The sequence below is a fragment of the Podarcis pityusensis genome (assembly GCF_964106645.2).
Source record: "Podarcis pityusensis genome assembly, chromosome: 4".
NCBI classification, from domain to species: domain Eukaryota; kingdom Metazoa; phylum Chordata; class Lepidosauria; order Squamata; family Lacertidae; genus Podarcis; species Podarcis pityusensis.
This window is the reverse complement of record NC_138027.1, coordinates 52,290,448-52,309,537: the sequence shown is the minus strand read 5'-3', so window position 1 is coordinate 52,309,537 and position 19,090 is coordinate 52,290,448. Positions and strand designations below refer to the sequence as shown.

The window sequence follows — 19,090 nt, the reverse complement described above, 5'->3', positions numbered from 1 at the left end:
AAGCACTTTGGATTCACAGACTGACATCAAAGGTGCTTGTTGCAGAGGAAAATTGCTCCGTTTGGAGGTAGTGAGTTGAAGTCAAACCTTTTCCTGCAAGTGAAGAGGGAGCTGCACCATGAGGATGATGTCATGTGTTTGTTGAGTGGACATGGTTTGTGGCAAATGGCCTTGCAGGCCAAACTGAGACCTTTGGCAATTAGGGTTGAGGGCTAGAGGTTTCTCTCCACTGATTTATGGAAATAAGGCACACATTCAAACAAATTTATTGTGACTTTGCACTTTTTCCTTGCAAAATTTATGGGAATTCCTGTTTAATAGTAGTGCAATGTTTTTATTTTTACAACAGATGATACCACCAAGGGGATGTGCCTATATTGTAATGGTGGAAAGACAAGATGCATACCGTGCTCTTCAGAAACTGAGTCGTGGGAACTTTAAAGTGAATCAGAAATTTATAAAGGTATTGGATATATTTTTCAATAAAAACTTAACTTATAGGATGAAATTTTTCCTTCAACCCCCTCCCCAAAGAAGATTTCTATGGGATAATATTTTCGAGAGGGAAGAGAGGAATGTGAAAACAGAAATTGCTTTTGCTGCAGACACCATTGTCATCCGTAGCAATCAATTAATCCAGAGGGGTTTTGGAAAAAAATATTTGGTAGCAGTAAGAAAAACCCTATGCAGCTCAGGGTGGGGGGAATGTTTATTTATGGTAACTGTGTGGTGGATGTGCCACGTGGCAAGCTCCTACAAACAGAATGGACCACCATGTTAAATGGAGGCAGTTTATGTGGCTTGCATAGGACTGCTTAATTACATGACACTGTCTTTGGTCATCTCGTTGCAAGAATTTTTCACAGGGCTACGATACGTTATTCTTTGCAGATTTCCCATTGTATGTGGGCTGTGTTGAATGTGAGTCACACTCAGAGTAGACCTGCTGAAATAAATGGACATGACGAACTTAGGTCTATTCATTTCAATGGGTCTACTCTTGGGTAAAATGTTTTGCTTTCTGACTTTAGTTGTGCTGAACAAGTACAAGTTCACTGTAGGAAGGAAATCACTGGTATGTTGCTGTTTTCCTTCAGATTGCATGGGCTTTAAATAAAGGAATTAAACCTGACTATAAGCAGTATTGGGATGTAGAATTAGGCGTTACCTACATACCATGGGGCAAAGTTAAGCCTGAAGATTTGGAAAGCTTCTGTGAAGGAGGAATGCTGGACAATGAAACACTTAGTCCTGGTAAGAGATAAATATATGGAAAACAAATATTTATTTAAGAAAAAGTCTTACAAGTGAAATAATTTGAATCTGTTTTTAAAAAGTCACTTGTTCTACTCTGCTTGCTTTGGGGTGGATCTTTAGGAGATGCTTGTAAGTAGAACTTCACTTGAATGTGAATCCCCTTGGAGCGTGAAATCTAATTCAAACATAAATTCTAATACTTACTTGGTAGTGTGAAAGAGGGCTGATAATTAGGGAATAGTGAAGATGTTTATTCAGTCAATTTTTACCTGATTTGATGCTTCTGTACCTGCTTGTGGTTTGGAATGCAGCTCCTAGTCCAATTACACACATATGCAGATGATGCAGTACAGTTTCAGTGTGGACAAAAATAGTTATATTTAAAAGAATTTGATAAAATTTATATTTTATGATGAAATCCATATTTTACATAAAAATAATGTTATGTATAAAGTGCATAAAATTTAAATGCAGAGTTTTGTGTGCGCTCACATAACATAAATGGAGCTGAATGGGACCTATGAGGGGCTGCAGGAGAAAGAGGAGTGTGAATTTTGGTTGTGTGAATGGAAGTCTGCGTGTGCAGTGTTGGATTCTACCCTGCGTGCCTGTTATAAAGATAGATAATGGGGCTGCAAGATAAACATTTCAAACAAATCTGTGCTTTTGCTGAACAAACTATATGTGCACATTCCAAAAATTGTCTTTTGTCACCCTAAACAGATTCAGATAGTATTTGTGTTTGCCATTGGGACAGATAAGTGGGTTGGCCATGATGTATACATATGATCAGTTAATGCATTAATTAAATTAATGGCAGACTTTACACTTGCATTGTAAGGCAGAAATTGAGATTAAATATTTTGCATTCTTGTAATTGATGTTTATATCTTTCCTGTAGAATGGAAAGGAATTCCAAAAAAGTCAGAAAACCAAGTAGCCCAGAATGGAGGTGCGGGAGATGCTGCACATAATGAACAAACTTCTCCGGTTGCGAAAAATATGTCCGTTCAAATGCCTGTTCCTATGCCCACACCAATAACAGTGCCTCCACCACAGGTAAGTTGTTTTTCTCTTTTTGATTTCTCATTTCTGCACATGGAAATTTTAAAGCTTGGTTCATCTTGTTGTTGAGAAGTAAGATGCAATTTCATGCACTGTTTTGACAAGCTGACACACATACCATATGATGGTATTACAGTGCAGCTTTTACATGATGAAAATTCACACTTGAAACATACAGCAAGATTTAGTACTAACTAAAAGTATACCTGATACAGAAGAAATATCACAATTTGTTGCTTTGAAGGCACATTCAAATGAAGAAATCACGTGGTACAACCTGTTATAATATCTTTGTTGTGTCAAAAAGCAATGTGAGAATTTAGCCTTAGATTGATTACATAAGGACTATAGGTTTAACTTAACCTGATAACTTGTTGACAAATTGGTTAAATGATGGCAAAACCTGCAGGGCCATCAGCATTGAAACTGTTGATTTATGTGTTAATTGCATTCGTTGAAAAGCAAACTTCATTGAAATCACTTCAAAAACACTTTTAAACAGTTCTTACAATTGTGCATAATATCTGATAAATTAACTGCTCTAAGATTTTATGCAAGTGAAATTGTCTTTCTCTTACCTATGATCAGTCCAATTATAGGTCTTTTATTGAAGATCCTACGCCAAGAGGTGAAGTTTAACTGTACAATCTAAAGATACCACTTAAAAGCAAGGGACTCTTTAAATCAGCTTTCACCAGCCTATTACCCTCTAGATGTTTTAGACTATTTGTCTCATCGGCCGCAGCCAGCTTGGTGGTGCTGGCTGAAGCTGATGGAGTTGTGGCCTAAATTGTTTTGAGAGCATCAGGGTGAGAAAGGCTGATTTAAATGCTGCTGGAGCTTTCTGTAATGCTTTTTATTCAGCACATAACAATGCAAACACATTCTTCATTTTTAAAAGTAGCTTTTCTCATTAGCTAATGGCAGATTCCGAAATGACAACTACAAAGAAAGCTCCTTGTAAACGTTTGTGCTTCCTTATCTCACATGTAAATGATTCCACTGAAAAAGAGTTTTAGTAAGATACAATGTCTACACATTATTTGGAGAGAGAGAGAGAATTCTAATAGTTGGCTCTGTTAAAATGTCACACAAAGACTTCATGCTCAGTAAGTCAATATCTATGGGTAAAAAGCTGTAGAATTATTGGTGAGTAAATCTTTTCATCCCACTGTAGGTTCCACCACACCAGCCAGGACCTCCAATGGTTGGTACACTTCAGCCACCTACATTTACCCCTCCTATGGGAATGCCACCTCCAGGATTTGGTCCTGGAGTTCCACCTCCACCTTTTTTGAGGCCTGGCTTCAACCCAATGCATTTGCCTCCAGGTAATTAAACATTCTCATAATTTTCATACATATGAATTGTGAATCTACTACAGCCTAGTGACATCCAGATATTTTGGACTCCAACTCCCATTATCTGTGACCATTGCCATGCTGCTTGGGGTGGATGGGAGATGTAGTTCAAAACATATGTAGGGCATCAAGTTGTGGAAGGGTGCTCCTTTCCTTTTAAGGAGAAGAGAAAACTCCCTGGAAAAGACCCTGATGTTGGGAAAGATGGAGGGCACAAGGAGAAGGGGACGACAGAGGACAAGATGGTTGGACAGTGTTCTTGAAGCTACCAGCATGATTTTGACCAAACTGCGGGAGGCAGTGGAAGACAGGAGTGCCTGGCGTGCTCTGGTCCATGGGGTCACGAAGAGTCGGACACGACTAAACGACTAAACAACAACAACAACAACAACATCATAAAGGATTTCTGTTGTTGTGATGCTTTGTTATTTCTGTCTTCATAGGTTTCCTTCCTCCTGGACCACCGCCACCTATTAACCCCCCAGTTTCAGTTCCTCCGGTCTCTGTTCCTCCTTCTCCAGGAGTAAACATCCCAAACTGTAAGTCTAATTTGTTATGTTATTAAAGTTGATGGTATTGCAAGCGTATGCCATTTAAAATATCTCTGTTAATATCACTGTTCTAGCTACTGTGGCCAATATAAATGAAGACACTACAAAAGACTCTTCTGTGGGAAACCCCATTCCAACAGTAGTTTCTGCAGCTAGAGGAAATGCTGAAAATGCAGATGGCTCCAAAGGATATCCAAATGCTCTGCCACCTGTAACTTCTACAAGTATCTCAGCTTCTGTCACCCAACCAGTTCCACTCCTTGGTAAGTTCACTTTTCAGTTGCTGGATATATATGTGCTTTTTCTTTCTTTCAAAAGTACTTATTCTACTTTGTCAATAGTTAGGAAGTCAAAATTTTAGAAAGCAAAGTGTTTTCCTGTGTAATTTGGTGGGGAGTAAAGCATTTAACGGTGCAAGTACCCACTATAAATAATGAAAGATTGAAGCAATGATTAAGTATTGAGAAATGATTATGTTAGGTACGTTTTAATAAAACAAATCCAGGGGACTCAGGAAATATATAAGCAGATTCAGGGTTCTGGGTTTACTTTTGCCAGAGATGGTTTTTTTCCTGGTCACCTATGGCTGTGTATAGAAATATCTGAAACCAGGAGTCAGTGTAGGTGTGTAGATGACCCTGAAGATGAACTGTTTTCTCACTGCCTTTATTCCTTAAAATATTCATTCCCGCATTCTGCTGTCCCTTTAGCTTCTGGGATAACATCAGGACTGGGGGCTAAATGCATATCTCAGGCCTCTCCATAGGCTACACCCCCATTCAGGCTACTCTCTCTCTCTTCGGGCCACACCCCTATCTGGCCATGCTTTATGCCCTCCTTCAGTGTTTTTGGCTTGCTAGAATCTGTCCTTAAACTATGGTAAGGACTCTTTGGATAGAAAAGTATGTGTACATGCAAACAGAAACCTCTCACTTCTGTATAGCTGGGATGAGGTTTACTATATCAAGATAAGAGTCACATCTATTATTTCACCCACTTTTGCCTCTGACCCCAACCACTCACATGCAGCTTCCAGAATGTTCCCCTAGAAGCAATTCAGCCCTCAGACTGGAAGCAGGGTCCCTCCCTCTCACTTAGATCCTCTGTCCTCCATGTTTCAGGATATATTGGTATGTGTAAGTTTGTATGCATAAGTTTGATTTTTGTTTTCAGATACTTAGCATGTTTATCTGCTCAGTTACATGGCATTTTGAATAATAATAAAAACATTTTAAACACTTTTTAAACTCAGAAGAATGGGCAAGTAGCTTTATGGTTGACACAAAGAGCCAGGCAATCAGTGGTGTGCAGAACATCTCCTGAAACCCAGAACAGGCTTCTCCTGAGCTCAATTCCAAGCAGAACCTTGTACGTTTGCCCAAATGCAGTGAATGTGCTCACAACTACAATTAGGCACATCTGTACATATCCTAATATAGTCTGAACCTGAGCATACAAGAAAGATGTAACCATCTAATGCACGGGTGTCAAACACAAGGCCCGCGGGCCGAATCCGGCCCGCTAGACCTTGTCATGTGGCCCGTGTAGCCGCCGCCGGCCGGCAGCCTTCACCTTTTATTCTCGCTTTTTTTTTTTTTTTTTTTTTGACACAAGAAAGCTGCCTCTTCAGCGCATGTGCGGCAGCCTACAAGCCAGAGAACGTCTGCCCTCTAGCAGCGCCGCGGCCCCCGATGAATTTGAGTTTGACATCCCTGATCTAATGCCATTGCCACCATTTCTTTCCTTCTACTCCTCGTCTGTTTCCTTATGTAAGAATTGTCTACCGTTTTGTCACCTGAATTTCTCACCAGTGCAGACTTGCATTCCATACTCTTCCACATTTCCAGGAAAGGGGATAATGCATTGAGAGTGGGGTTCTTTTTGGCCCAGACTGTCTTTCTAGAATAATTCATGTATCATACAAATCTCAAACTCAGTTGCCAAATCACCTGAATTACTACTTCCACAATTTTTGGGGGGAAAGCTTTGCTAAAATTGCACTTCCTTGGTTTGAAACCTCCTTATTTCCACTTTGGAATATGCTAGCTGTTGGCAACCCATTGTGAATATTCTCCACAGCTTCGGTTGTATATACAGCATTCCAAGCACAATATTGCCTTAATATGCCATATACATATGGTTAATCAATCAATAATTTTATTTGTATGCCGCCTTTTCAAAGTCAAAAGGATGCTGAAGGTGGCTTGCAACATATGCAAAATTACATAACTACAAACATAACAAAAGTAGTCATAATCAATAAACAAAACATCAAAAGATACACAAACAAATTGAATAATTTCCATGTAAATCAAGATCCAAAACAGAGATACAAAGAATCAAGAGCAACAACAGTATCAACCCTGCCTCCAATAAAACGCCTTAAACAGTACCACTGCCTGAGATTCTGTTCAGCAGCCTCAGCTTTTGTAGCTGGAGTCAGTCAAGGCTCTGCCCTCCCAGGCCAGGTGGGAAAAGCCCTCAAGGCAGGGAGCAGGTCTTCCAGGACTCAAAGTCAAGATGGTTGGAAATCACATATAAGTGTACAAGCATAATTGTTGTCACAGTGATTCGGGGGGGGGGGGGGATAAAATAAATATTTTTGTAAATGTAAAAAATGATTACCCAAATGTCACAATGCCTGGTCTTAGGAAATATTCTAGGAAGACAAATTCTATAATCCCTGGTACTGTTGTGCTACATGAAAATCTGGAAGGAATTGAAATGTTTCCTTTTAAGCTGTACTGGAGCAAAGCAGTTAAGGGACTGATGTAAAAAACATCTGTGCAGTTATGCCTGGAAAGCTATATAAGCTCTCCAGCTGAGATATGGGACCTCAAGTGTTTTAACAAACTTTTATTTCTCTAGTTGAGGTGACTACATTCCACACAAGCTAGATCAACATATTTAAGTTTATTTAAAGTAGCGTTCAGTTTTATGGGGAATGGTATGAGGACCTGCTTGACAGATCACAGTTCTGAGGCATTGCAGGTGGAAATTGGTAAGATAAATATCCCTAACTTCTGCATGGAATCGGACATGTAACAATGAATTCAGAATACCCGAACATCTTGAGCCTAAAGAACTTCAGGAAGGCTATCAGCAATAGATGTCATCAAGACATAAGGACTACCAACTACCCGCAATTCATTCTTCTCCAGACTGTTTCTATCAGCTTTCTTGCTTACTTCCTGCAAGCATTATATAAATTCTGAAATTACGTGGCAGGCTTTGAAGGAAGGAAGGGAGAAAACTGGGTGTCATCAATATACTGGAGGTACCGCTCTTCAAAATTGACACCTATCTAATGCTTTGGCATCTTACACACATTGAACATAATGGAGGTCATATGACATACTGCAGTAGTGATACCAACAAGAAGTACATTATTTGGGCCTCAGAAGTCTTTTGCAAAAAGCAGTGATTAATACTTCAGAGGAGGCTCATGCTCGTGACACCTTGTATTCACTTGATCGTTATATCAGTGGTCTTTGAAGTAGAAATTTAAAAAAACAAATCTGTTGATTACTTAACATGAATGGCTCAGGGCACAATCTCAGTGTCATATCAAGTTGTGCTCAGGAGTTGGATGAAGCGCAAGAGTATATGAATTGCAAAGGCACTACCAGCTGGCAATCTCCTGAAAGGGAGATGGAATTTGCTTAAGTGGAAAATAAAAATGCAGAGAATCCACTCAAGAGTTTACCTTCTTAATTCCTGGTTTTCATCTGTCAATATGAGTCTTGACTCCTGTGCACAAATGCTTGCATGAGTTCTTCCAGGTATCCTATCTGGTGGTCATATTAAATGAAACGGATGTATTTAAACAGGGTGGGCCTGAGCCTTCCACATACATTTTGGGTAAAGCAGAGCATCAGAGGATAGCGTACATTTCCAAAGATGTCGGTCTTAATTTCTGCTCTCACTCTCATGAGGTGTAGAATGTCTTGATGTTTCAGAAAGCAAATCCCATTCCTTCATGGTCGTTTGCATTATTCACTGTTGACAAACAGCTGCCATTTAATGAAATTGTATAGATATACTGAATAAGTTAACTCAGATTTGATCCAGATATTACAAAGTGAGGCATGGCTGAACAACTGCTGCTATATGGTTGGAACCGCATGCTGCACCAGTGTTGAAAAGTACTGATGTGGTTGAGGCATATTATGTGGTCCCTGTGCTAGCAAAGTACGCCTGGAAGCCTGCCACTTTTACTGGCATAGGAACTTGTATACAGTCTGCTGGATCTACATATCTACTCTTGAAAATGAGCCTGTGGTTTGGAGACAGCCCAGTTCAAAAATGATTTTCTAGCAGCAGTATCCTTGCATTTATAATACCTGAATCCTCTTTAAGAGCAACTGGATTCCAAAACCCTATGTATATTGTGTAGTTATTTCTGGGTGCCACCAAGAACCTAAAGTCTGCTAGGTCTTTCATTCAAGGCCTGTGATAGCTAAACTACTTCTATGCAGTAATTTTAATGAAAAGCTTTCGCAGATTTTTAAAGTTGCTGTGATTTCAAATAGCATATAAGTGCATGTTTTAAAGGCTATGAAATCATAGCGTAAGGAAATTTTGAGGAACATAACTTACTCTGAAAGCTGCCTAAACTGTACTGGGGGGAGAGAATCTTCTGTACAGAGAACAACATGGAAGAATGCATCACACATGAATGGAAAACAGGAAGATTCTTCTGAGGAGACTACCCAGAGTTGCTTTTGCTTTGGAGTATCTTATGTAGACACATTTCTGGCAACATTCCAAGCATTTTCAAGTGACATGCCACCTCTACCATGTAGAAATGTGACATACAGACTATAATGCTTTCCAGATGTGTCAGGAAAAAGGGTCCTAGATTGCTGTCATTTTTACAGATACAGTTCCAGAAAGGTTGGGGTGGCTGATCCCCCAAGTAATGTTTCCACATGGGAATGTGGATTTGATCGCTTAAAAAAGTTGAATCTCAAATAATCCACAGTTTTATGAGTTTAAATGATTAAACAAATGTGTGATGTAACTTTGAATTGAAATATACATAAACATTGGTTCACAACACCACATTGTTTCTGTAATTGTTGACAGGAAGTAACTGAAATTCTGCACTAAGAAAATATGAACTCTGCAACCTGCATGAATTATGCAGCTAAACCATATACATAATTTTGTATAATTCATTTTGTTCATGATCCAAAAGGGGAAGCATAAGGCCCAGGTTTCCCCGCCCCTTTGTTTTAAATGAAAACTGATAATCTTGGGAAGCTTGAATTCTGTGCCTACAATCACATTCTGGTTTCCCCCCTGAACTCGAATGGAGTCACAGCATGCACACAATCCTATACAGATTTTAAGTATATTTTCTAAGATTCCTGTTGCCTTTCAGACATTCAAAATTCTGTGATTGTTCAAAGTGATAGGAATTCATTTACAGTACAATTTCCAACACAAGGTGACTGATAACATTACATTATTACACCATTAGATTTTTGCAAATTGTTTCTGGGTTAATATCTGAGTTTTTAGTAATGTTTTCTCATTTGAGCAGCCTGCGTTAATTAATTTGTTGGTCATGTGTTTATTTTAAAAAAAAACATTCAGAGACTTGAGATAAATGATGAGGCACTCTGGGAGGGGGGAATTATTTCAGTTACTCAGTGATACTCAAGAATTATTTTGTTCAGCTTGTCAAAGACATCCAATAATTGTGAAGCTATCAGTCTGCTAGCTGAAGATTCCATATCAAATGATATAGCACACAGTTCTTCTGGTTGCATTCTAATTATGAATTTCCACAAATTTTCTTTTTAGCTTGTCATCTTTTATGTTACTTGTGAAATGTGTTTCATTTATGTTCTGTTTGTTACTTAATGACTTACAATGAAATGAAAAAGTTTTTGTTCTAAGCCAGCACTAAAAGTAATTAAATTTTGTTGACCTTTTAAAACTAAAAGTTTATTAAATGAGTAACAGGGAGGTAGATTTCAGAAGACTATGTTGATCCTGTTATTATCTGAGTACCTTAGCCCAGGATTGGGAAGAAATAGGTTGGGATCCACAGGTAGCGCTCTGTGTGAACTGCAGTAGATTGGCTAAGATTTCTGTCTCTCATAACAGTCCCTGCAAAATGGCTCTCCTCACCCCATAGTATATTGCTGAAATGAGGATAGCTTGAGGTAATGAGTGGATGTTTGTGTTGAAGGATTATGAACTCTGTTCAGTTCTGATACTCAAAACAAAGTCCTGGGCTCCAAATTATTTAATTCTAAGTGTGTCTTTTGCACCAGGTTCCAGTTGGTGGAACTTGAGGTCCCTAGTACAAAACAAAGTCAATCCTGCAAACCTGATGTCTGCTCACCTCTGCCTTGCTGTATTTTATATAGATCCCCACTTTTCATACCCCAATTGTTGTTTAGAGAACTGGTTCTTTGCCTTATTCTTCCATGACTTATTTGCCAAGGGTTCCCCAACCACATTTTATGTGTTCTGCAATTATCACACCCCTGTGTTCCGCATTCAGTACAATGTTCAGTTAGCATATTATCCTCTGTGTGGCACATGAGTACTGCCACTTTGGCAAGGGGGATAATCTTGCTGCTGTTTTTCACTCCCATCTCATGAGATAGGTGAACACTGAAATAAGTTCATTTGTCTTCTGTGTATTGCTGTGTAGCACAGAATTCTTAAAGAAATATGGAATTGAGCTTGGGGAATTGAAAATGCACATCTACACTTTAGGAATATAAGATTGCTGATCCCTGAAGAGTTGGAAATTTTATATAAACACATTCATAAGTTTAGCAGTAGGAGACCCTGACTTGAAAATGCACAAAAACTCCTTGTCAACCCCAAAAAACTTGTAGGAATGCGACAGGGGATTCAGTCTGCTACAGAAAAATGTTCAAAGTACTTGACCAACCAAATCACAGCAGGATTACAAAGTTCTTGGAAAGTGTAGCTGGGAAATACTATTGTCTTGGATACTGCAAGAAAACCTGCTTGTGTAAAATGCATATGGGCTGTGCACTTACCCCAGTGTGAAAGAAATGCACCATGACTTCTCAAAATGATTATGAGAACTGGCCACAAGTCTTATAATTAACCGGAAACTCTGGAATAGAGAACAGGTGTGAATGTAGTATTTCTCCAAGTCAAAGCAAATTGTCATCACTATATCTTTAATATGTCTAAAGCATATTTAATAGTCATCCATCAGTTAACAATTTAAAAAACCATACACAAATCTAACCACATTTAGTAAAACAATAACTTGGTCCAAATGAGTATATTAGTACTGTGTAAAGCATGGTTTCTGCTGTAATGGCCAGTGCACAAGAACGTTAAATTGGGTAAGAATGGTGTGCAAGCTTTCATGTTGTAACTTCCTTGCCAAGTCAGCCAAGCCGAAACCAAGCTGAAATTCTGTTGGGAAAAAAGTTAAGGTAGCTTGTGCCAGATATAATCAGTTCAAGCAAATAATTACAAAACATCATCTCTGTAAATATTAACTAGCAGTGGGTTGGGATCGCTTACCTTTACTATTTAGCAAGCATATGAACTTTAATTCCTTGGCACGGCTTTCAAATCAGTGAACTTTTAATCCAAGGACAGAAATCTGAGAACTAGGTTTGTGCTAGGATAAATTATGGCCTAGTTCGTAATCTTTTCTGCATTGCTCTTGATATTTCAAGAACTGTTTGGATTCACTACATTGTTGCATTTCAGATATTTGGTGGTATTACAAGAGTTGGTGCATATTTCATCTCTTAGTTTCATTAAGCCTGCAGGTATTTTCGGTTTTATTGTTCTTTGGGATAGAGCATGAAAACTTGCTGAACTCTTTATGTTGCGAATGCCATTTAGCTGTCACTTTTCCTATCGTAACCTGAAAATGACTCGTAAGGGAAATTTACTAGTAAGCTTCCACTTCATGGAACAAATCTTATTATGACAAGTGCGAGAGGAACTTATAATTCTGTAGCGTATTGCCATCCCTTCAAAGGAGTGTTCTTTGCTTCAGCAAGCCTGGAATAGGCACCTTGCAGTCCTGTTCAGACTGTGTGTGAGGGGGTGGTTGTAAGGTAAGGAGGGGATGGTGAAATGATGCACACCCTAGCTTTTCCCAGCAGTTCTGTATGGTCCTAGAGGGTTTCCGTTTGAGACTGGCTCAAATGTGGGAGGTAGTGGATGGTTTTTGACAGCAGAAAAAGAAAAAGATATTGTCCCCCCTTTTCTTCTGCATAAAATATCCCTGGATAGTTCAAGGAGAAATGTAACACATCCACACACCAAAAGTAAGTAGCATTAATCCCCAACCCTATTCTGTCCCTTTAGAATACCATTTACAAGCTCTTGGGGACTTGAGCAGCCCACTTAATCTTCTCTCCGGTTTCCTCTGTCTTAGTTACTCTGAACCACAGAAGTAAATGGAAGAATTGCATAGTTTACCCGACGTTGGCTCATCTGTTGTTGGATTCCAGTTCTCATCAGCCTCAGCTTAGCATGCCCATTAGGGATAATGGAAGCTGGAATCTAGCAGTATCTGGAGCTCCACACACTAGCCTCACCTGATTTAAACCCTCTCCCCTTCTCCGGGGTGGAAAATTTCAGATTTTTACCGTAGCTGATTGAGCCAGTAGCTTGGCTTCCTACCCCTGCCTCCCAAAAGTAGCCGTAGTAAGCAAGAAAAGTTACTGTTGTGGTGGTTCCATGTGAAACTGGAAATACCATCCCTAAAACTGGGTGGCCTAGTTTTTAGTATTATTTCTGCAGGCTTAATGGTCATTAGCATTCCATAAAACTTAGAAACTCACAAGTTATTGCAGGCACGTGTTTCAAAAATGTTTAGAATATTAAATACTATTTAAACCTAGGTAGAATATATACACAAGCTACTTCCTTATTTTTAGTGGCTGCCTTTGGTTTCCATACCGATAGGCTTTTGACCAAAGGTATGCAGGTGACACTGTGGTCTAAACCTCTGAACCTCTTGGGCTTGCCAATTGGAAGGTTGGCAGTTTGAATCCATGAGACAGGGTGAACTCCCATTGCTCCCAGCTTCTGCCAACCTAGCAGTTTGGAAGCACACTAGTGCAAGTAGATAAATAGGTATTGCTGTGGCAGGAAGGTAAATAGCGTTTCCATGTGCTCTGGTTTCCGTCACAGTGTCCCGTTGTGCCAGAATTGGTTTAGTCATGCTCGCCTCATGACTTGGAAAGATGTATCAGGACAAACACTGGCTCCCTCAGCCTGAAGCGAGATGAGCACCGCACCCCATAGTCCCTTTGACTGGACTTAACCATCCAGGGGTCATTTACCATTTCCCTAGGCATTTGACCACTTGACTTTGCAGTTAAAGAGAATGATGACACTGTGAAGTTATGAAATCCCCATGGTTCTTCGGAAAAATACTTATCAAGCTTGTTCCTGCTTAAAGGTGACAGAAAGCTGAACAGTTGCCAATTCTTTAGAAGCTTTAATTCTTTAGAAGCTTACTATCAACCCACCTGGAAGACTCTTGGTAATATGAATAGATTGTCAAAAAGTTGCTATGTGTGAGTGTCTGGAGGCGGTGGAGGATGGATGGCAGCTAACAGATTGAGGTTGAATCCTGACAGGACAGAAGTGCTGTTTTGGGGGGACAGGAGGCAGGCGGGTGTGGAGGACTCCATGGTCCTGAATGGGGTAACTGCCCCTGAAGGACCAGGTGCGCAGCCTGGGAGTCATTTTGGATTCACAGCTGTCCATGGAGGCACAGGTCAATTCTCTGTCCAGGGCAGCTGTTTACCAGCTCCATCTGGTACACAGGCTGAGCCCCTACCTGCCCACGGACTGCCTCGCCAGAGTGGTGCATGCTCTGGTTATCTCTCGCTTGGACTACTGCAATGCACTCTACATGGGGCTACCTTTGAAGGTGACCTGGAAACTACAACTAAGCCAGAATGCGGCAGCTAGACTGGTGATGGGAGCGGCCGCCGAGGCCACATAACACCGGTCTTGAAAGACCTACATTGGCTCCCAGTAAGTTTCCGAGCACAATTCAAAGTGTTGGTGCTGACCTTTAAAGCCCGAAACGGCCTTGGTCCAGTATACCTGAAGGAGCGTCTCCACCTCCATTGTTCTGCCCGGACACAAGGTCCAGCGGCGAGGGCCTTCTGGCGGTTCCCTCACTGCGAGAAGCCAAGTTACAGGGAACCAGGCAGAGGGCCTTCTCGGTAGTGGCACCCGCTGGAAAAAGGTTTAAAATTTGCAGGACTAAAAGACTACTATGCTTTTGAGCATACATGTCAGATGAAACGTAAGGCCATTTTGGAGAGAGACCATTTGGGGTCTAATCAAAGTTTGTTTCCTTTAGTACAACTCTGATTTTGTTATGTTAAAAGAGGATAAAATAACTGCTAGTTGCTATTTGGGGGAGGGAATGGGGACTCATACTTTCATGTGTTATCTCTCTCTTGGAATTGCTGGAAGAAATAGAAATTTATTTGCCTGTTCTCTGCCCTTGCATTGGCTGCCCGTCTACTACCAAGCCAGGTTCAAGGTCCTTGCATTTATGTCTAGGGCATCTTGTGGGTTGCCCAAAGCCTTATAACCCAGTGCAGTCACTCAGATCCTCTGCCGTTGGTTCTCCCCCAGGTTGGCCAGGCTCATTTGACATCAACACAAAAGTGAGCCTTTACTGTCATTGGCCCAGTCCTGTGGAATAGATTCAGCAGGCACTTTCTGTTTCAAGCTTTGCAAATACGGAATTTTTTTCTATTCTACCTGGCTTATGCCAGCAAACAGGAACAGATGTCAGCCACTGTTGTGCTCTCTTGCACCTCTGTTCAGAACTAATAGGAGGGTACATACCCAATCCAATGAAATTTGGACATTATGAGGGGGCTAAGCCAGTGCAAACAGGAGCTAAGCGGGAAAAGCAGAACAGCCTGTCATGAATTATGGATTATTACTGTATTTTTACTGAGCCCTTTCGCAGGTGCCATAGGCAGTAATGGTCAGCACACTGGTGTTTATGCCCACCATATTGGCAACCTTTGAGCTGAATACACTAATTCTCATCTTTGTATGTGTTTGGTATTTGTACGTGTGTCTAATTTTTTTTATCCGACTTCGAGCTTTATACGAACCCAAGATGTGTGTGCTATGCCATATAGATGACATGCAGAACTGACTTTGTAGGACTACAGTATAAAAAGTTTTGAGGGGAGGAGCCTGCAGAAAGCTACTTTGGACTGTGTACACAAACAGGGGAGTTAATTTATTTGTGATGAAGTATTTCATTTATAACAAAAGCCCTCCCTTCTGTTGCATTTCTTTTAACAATATTTGGGTATGATTCATACCCAAACTGGAGCACTCTTTAATCCTACCAAATGCAATGGGAGAGTTAAATTTACCTGCTTAGATATATTGTGTTAAAATAAATGGGACTTAAATGAGCTTGATGTTGAGTGAATATGCTGGTACTAAATGGGGGAAGGCAGTTGTGTTGGAGCAAAGGTTGGTTGAGGAAGTCAGGAATAAGTCCTGCAGTGTATGAATTGGTTGGGGGATTGTAGCTTGCAGCTTGCTGGAGCAGCAGAAAAATAGGGGTTCTGGCACATTGACTTGCATATATTTTTGAATGTATCTTGCATCCATTTACAACTTTATTTCTTTTGGTTTGCCAGGTACTCAAGGAGTTACACCCAGCCCTGTGATTGGGCTACAGACACCTTCCACGGGCCTTTTGGGTGCACGGCCTGGTTTGATACCACTCCAGCGACCCCCAGGAATGCCACCGCCTCATCTGCAACGGTTTCCAATGATGCCACCTCGGCATATGCCTCCCCATATGATGCACAGAGGCCCACCTCCAGGCCCAGGAGGTTTTGGGATGCCTCCGCCTCATGGGATGAAGGGCCCTTTCCCCCCACCTGGCCACTTTGCAAGGCCTGGTGGAATGCCTGGAGGGGGGCCTGGTGGACCCGATGATCGAGATGGAAGACAGTTCAGGAATGACAGGCAGCCGTTTACTCCAAATAGAGACCAGGAAAGGTTTGGAAGGAGGTCTTTTGGAAATCGGATAGAAAATGAACGGGACCGCTATGGTAACCGCAATGACGACAGAGATCATGAACGCCTTGGTAATCGTGAAAGGAGAGAATGGGGAAGAAGAAGCCCTGAACGTGATAGACACAGAGACTTGGAGGAACGAAATAGGCGTTTCAGTGGACAGAGAGAGAGAGATTCTAGAGATAGGGAATCTCGCAGAGAAAAGGACGAAAATCGAGGAAAGGAGAAACCAGAGTTGACAGACAGGGTAGATGGTGTTAAAAACCATGAACCCCAGAGCAGCAAAGTGGAAAATACAGACTCTGTTCCAGAACTTAAAAAGGGGGAGGCTGAACCCACAGGTGCAAAACCTGCTGAAGAGTTAACATCTGAGACTACCTCATCTCTTGAACAACCTGAAGAGTCTACTGGCTCAGTCACAGAGGCTCCTCGCTAGACTGGAATACTTGTCAAAAAAAAAGTGACATTGGAGTGTAGAGCTTTAGAGTTGTACAGTATGCTGTATATTTGCTTTTGCTATTTCACAACTCCTCCATAGTTTATGGGATATGTAAGCAATTTGATTGCTTCCCTTCTATTTAAATAGCTACAAAAATAACACAAAAGAAATGAATAAACCATTACCCTTTTTTTGCTGTAACTTTTTAAAAGTTTTGACTTTAAAAAGTTTACAAGTCAGAATTAGAAGTGCTATTTTTTTTAATTTAAGTGAAGGTAACGGTAAAAGCTCCTAAAAACAAATAGGGATGTGTTTTTAATAAACTCTATTTTCATAACAAACTTTAATGTGTGCTATTCTTCCTACACTGCACAGAAGTGGTAAAGGATTGTTCAACATCTTAAAGTTTGAACTGTTAATGCTGTACTGGAGTCTAAATTAGACTTTGTTTAAAGCTGTTAAAACATGTTTGTGTAACAGTTCACAAAAATGAAGTATATGTGGTAGTTATGTTCTTAGATTTCTGAATTTTAATTAACATGACTATTCTAGATGGAAAAAATAGCTCTTAAATGTTTCAAGAGGAAACCTAGTGTTTGCAGTGAAATCACTTTTATTTGTTTTTGTTTTTCCTCACCATCCAAGAGATTTTGTGGTAAATGTTGCCCTAAAAAAAGTTCAACATTGCGTCCTGTGGAAAGCACACCTTATTTTTTGTAATTTAATTCATTGTGTTTTTGAGGGAGGTAAGGCACCAAATTACCACTATATTCCAATCTGTTTTTGAATGTTCTCTCTCCTGTTTTGTCTACTACATAACTACTGTCAAATTGCTTGTAACAAGCTAGAGGAGCAAGTATTGACTTATTAGCCCCTCTGCTGCATTCTGAAATGCAGGCAGTACTTGGCAAATTGAAAAATTACATCACCCCATGGTTTGACATGCTCAGTTCAGTTACTGTTCCCATTCAGATGAGTTTTTCCCCTTAATTTTTTGGGAAGTGGAATGTGAGGTAGGTAAGTTATCTTGCAGTGGTAGAATAAAGAGAAACTTCATATACTTGTGACATCGATTTCCATGCGTTGACCTTTGTTTCTATGCTAGTAGCCACTTAGGAAATGCACCAAAACTCAATTTAAAAAAATAGTTAACTATTTCATGAAGTAGGAAACTGAACAGGCATGAAACTGCAACTGCTTTTTGAAATTTGACACCGGTAACTTAACTCTTAACACCTACGGCTGTGATTGAACACGATCTTTTTACAATTAAATTATGCAGGCCAGGTAGAGAATATCTTCCTCCAAATTCTATGGAGAGCTAATTTAAACTGTGTTAGAATGTAAAGCCCAAGTGAGTAAGTTTATATAATTTAATCCCCATGTTTACTGACAGTAGTTGTCACTGTTACTTTGAGAGCCAGTATGTCATCTGCCTTGTTTTTAACACAATTTGACAAAGCTATTGTCAAGGTTTATTTGAAAATAAGTACAATATACCCAAGCTTATTTCAAGGCAACGCTGCAACCTAGAGGGCTTCAGGTAAGATTGTCAGTCTTGGTGAGCAAGGGTCTAACCTGCTCAAGCATGTAAACAATTGCCAAACCTTCAAGAGAGCTATATAGAAAAAAAATGTGCTTTCTGTGTGCCTCTTGCATTAAAGGGTTTTAGCCAATACCCTTCTCCAAAGCAGGCAATCACATTAATATTGACATGTTCGGCACATAGCATTTACCATTTATTAAGCATGTTCATCTGCAATATCTACCGCTCTCACTTTGTGTGATGTTGGTATGAATTTCTACTAAGGTTAAGAACTTTTGTTAAAATGTCAAATAGAATATGGCAAATATGTATAGCAATAGCTAGACATGGTGGAAACAAGTTTTTTATATGCACAGTAGCCCTCTACAGCTATGCAGCTGAATATCTCACTATACAAAGCTCAGTTTAGCTATTTCAGATAGCTCAAAGTGGTTGTTGCTGAGACAAGACTGCTCCTGTAAGACCATACACTATCAGTCTCCCTATATATTTTCTATGAAACCCAAGCTACTCCATATTGCCTAAATAAGGAAGAATATAAAGATTTAGAACCTGGCTTCTACAGGAAGTAAGAATGTCTACTCTGTAGCTGTAACTCACAATCCCAAGATGCAGATCTTTTAAATAAGCCACGGCATTCTCTTATGTCCTCTCCAACAGCTCACAAGAAAGGCAGACTCGGCTATCTCACTTGCAGCAATTAGTTTGTCACAGATTACGTTTGATTGGAGTCAGTAACAGTAGACTTCAGAAGCAATTTTTCATTTAATGATTGGGTTTATCTACACTTATCTGATGTACTGGAATCGATGAG

The 19,090-nt window shown here is 40.1% G+C and overlaps 1 protein-coding gene across 2 annotated transcripts in view; it reads left to right on the top strand.

The window, feature by feature from the left end:
* The window catches only part of SCAF4 (SR-related CTD associated factor 4), a 42,970-nt gene extending 25,173 nt beyond the window's left edge, over positions 1-17,797 (top strand). For both annotated transcript variants that reach the window (XM_081003834.1, XM_081003833.1), the window contains exons 14-20: positions 350-463; positions 1,098-1,254; positions 2,159-2,316; positions 3,500-3,653; positions 4,127-4,222; positions 4,309-4,497; positions 15,907-17,797. In XM_081003834.1, the coding sequence (XP_080859960.1) occupies positions 350-463; positions 1,098-1,254; positions 2,159-2,316; positions 3,500-3,653; positions 4,127-4,222; positions 4,309-4,497; positions 15,907-16,727 (1,689 nt within the window). In that variant the 3' untranslated portion in view covers positions 16,728-17,797. The remainder of the gene's footprint in view (positions 1-349; positions 464-1,097; positions 1,255-2,158; positions 2,317-3,499; positions 3,654-4,126; positions 4,223-4,308; positions 4,498-15,906) is intronic.
* The last annotated feature ends 1,293 nt before the right edge of the window (positions 17,798-19,090 follow it).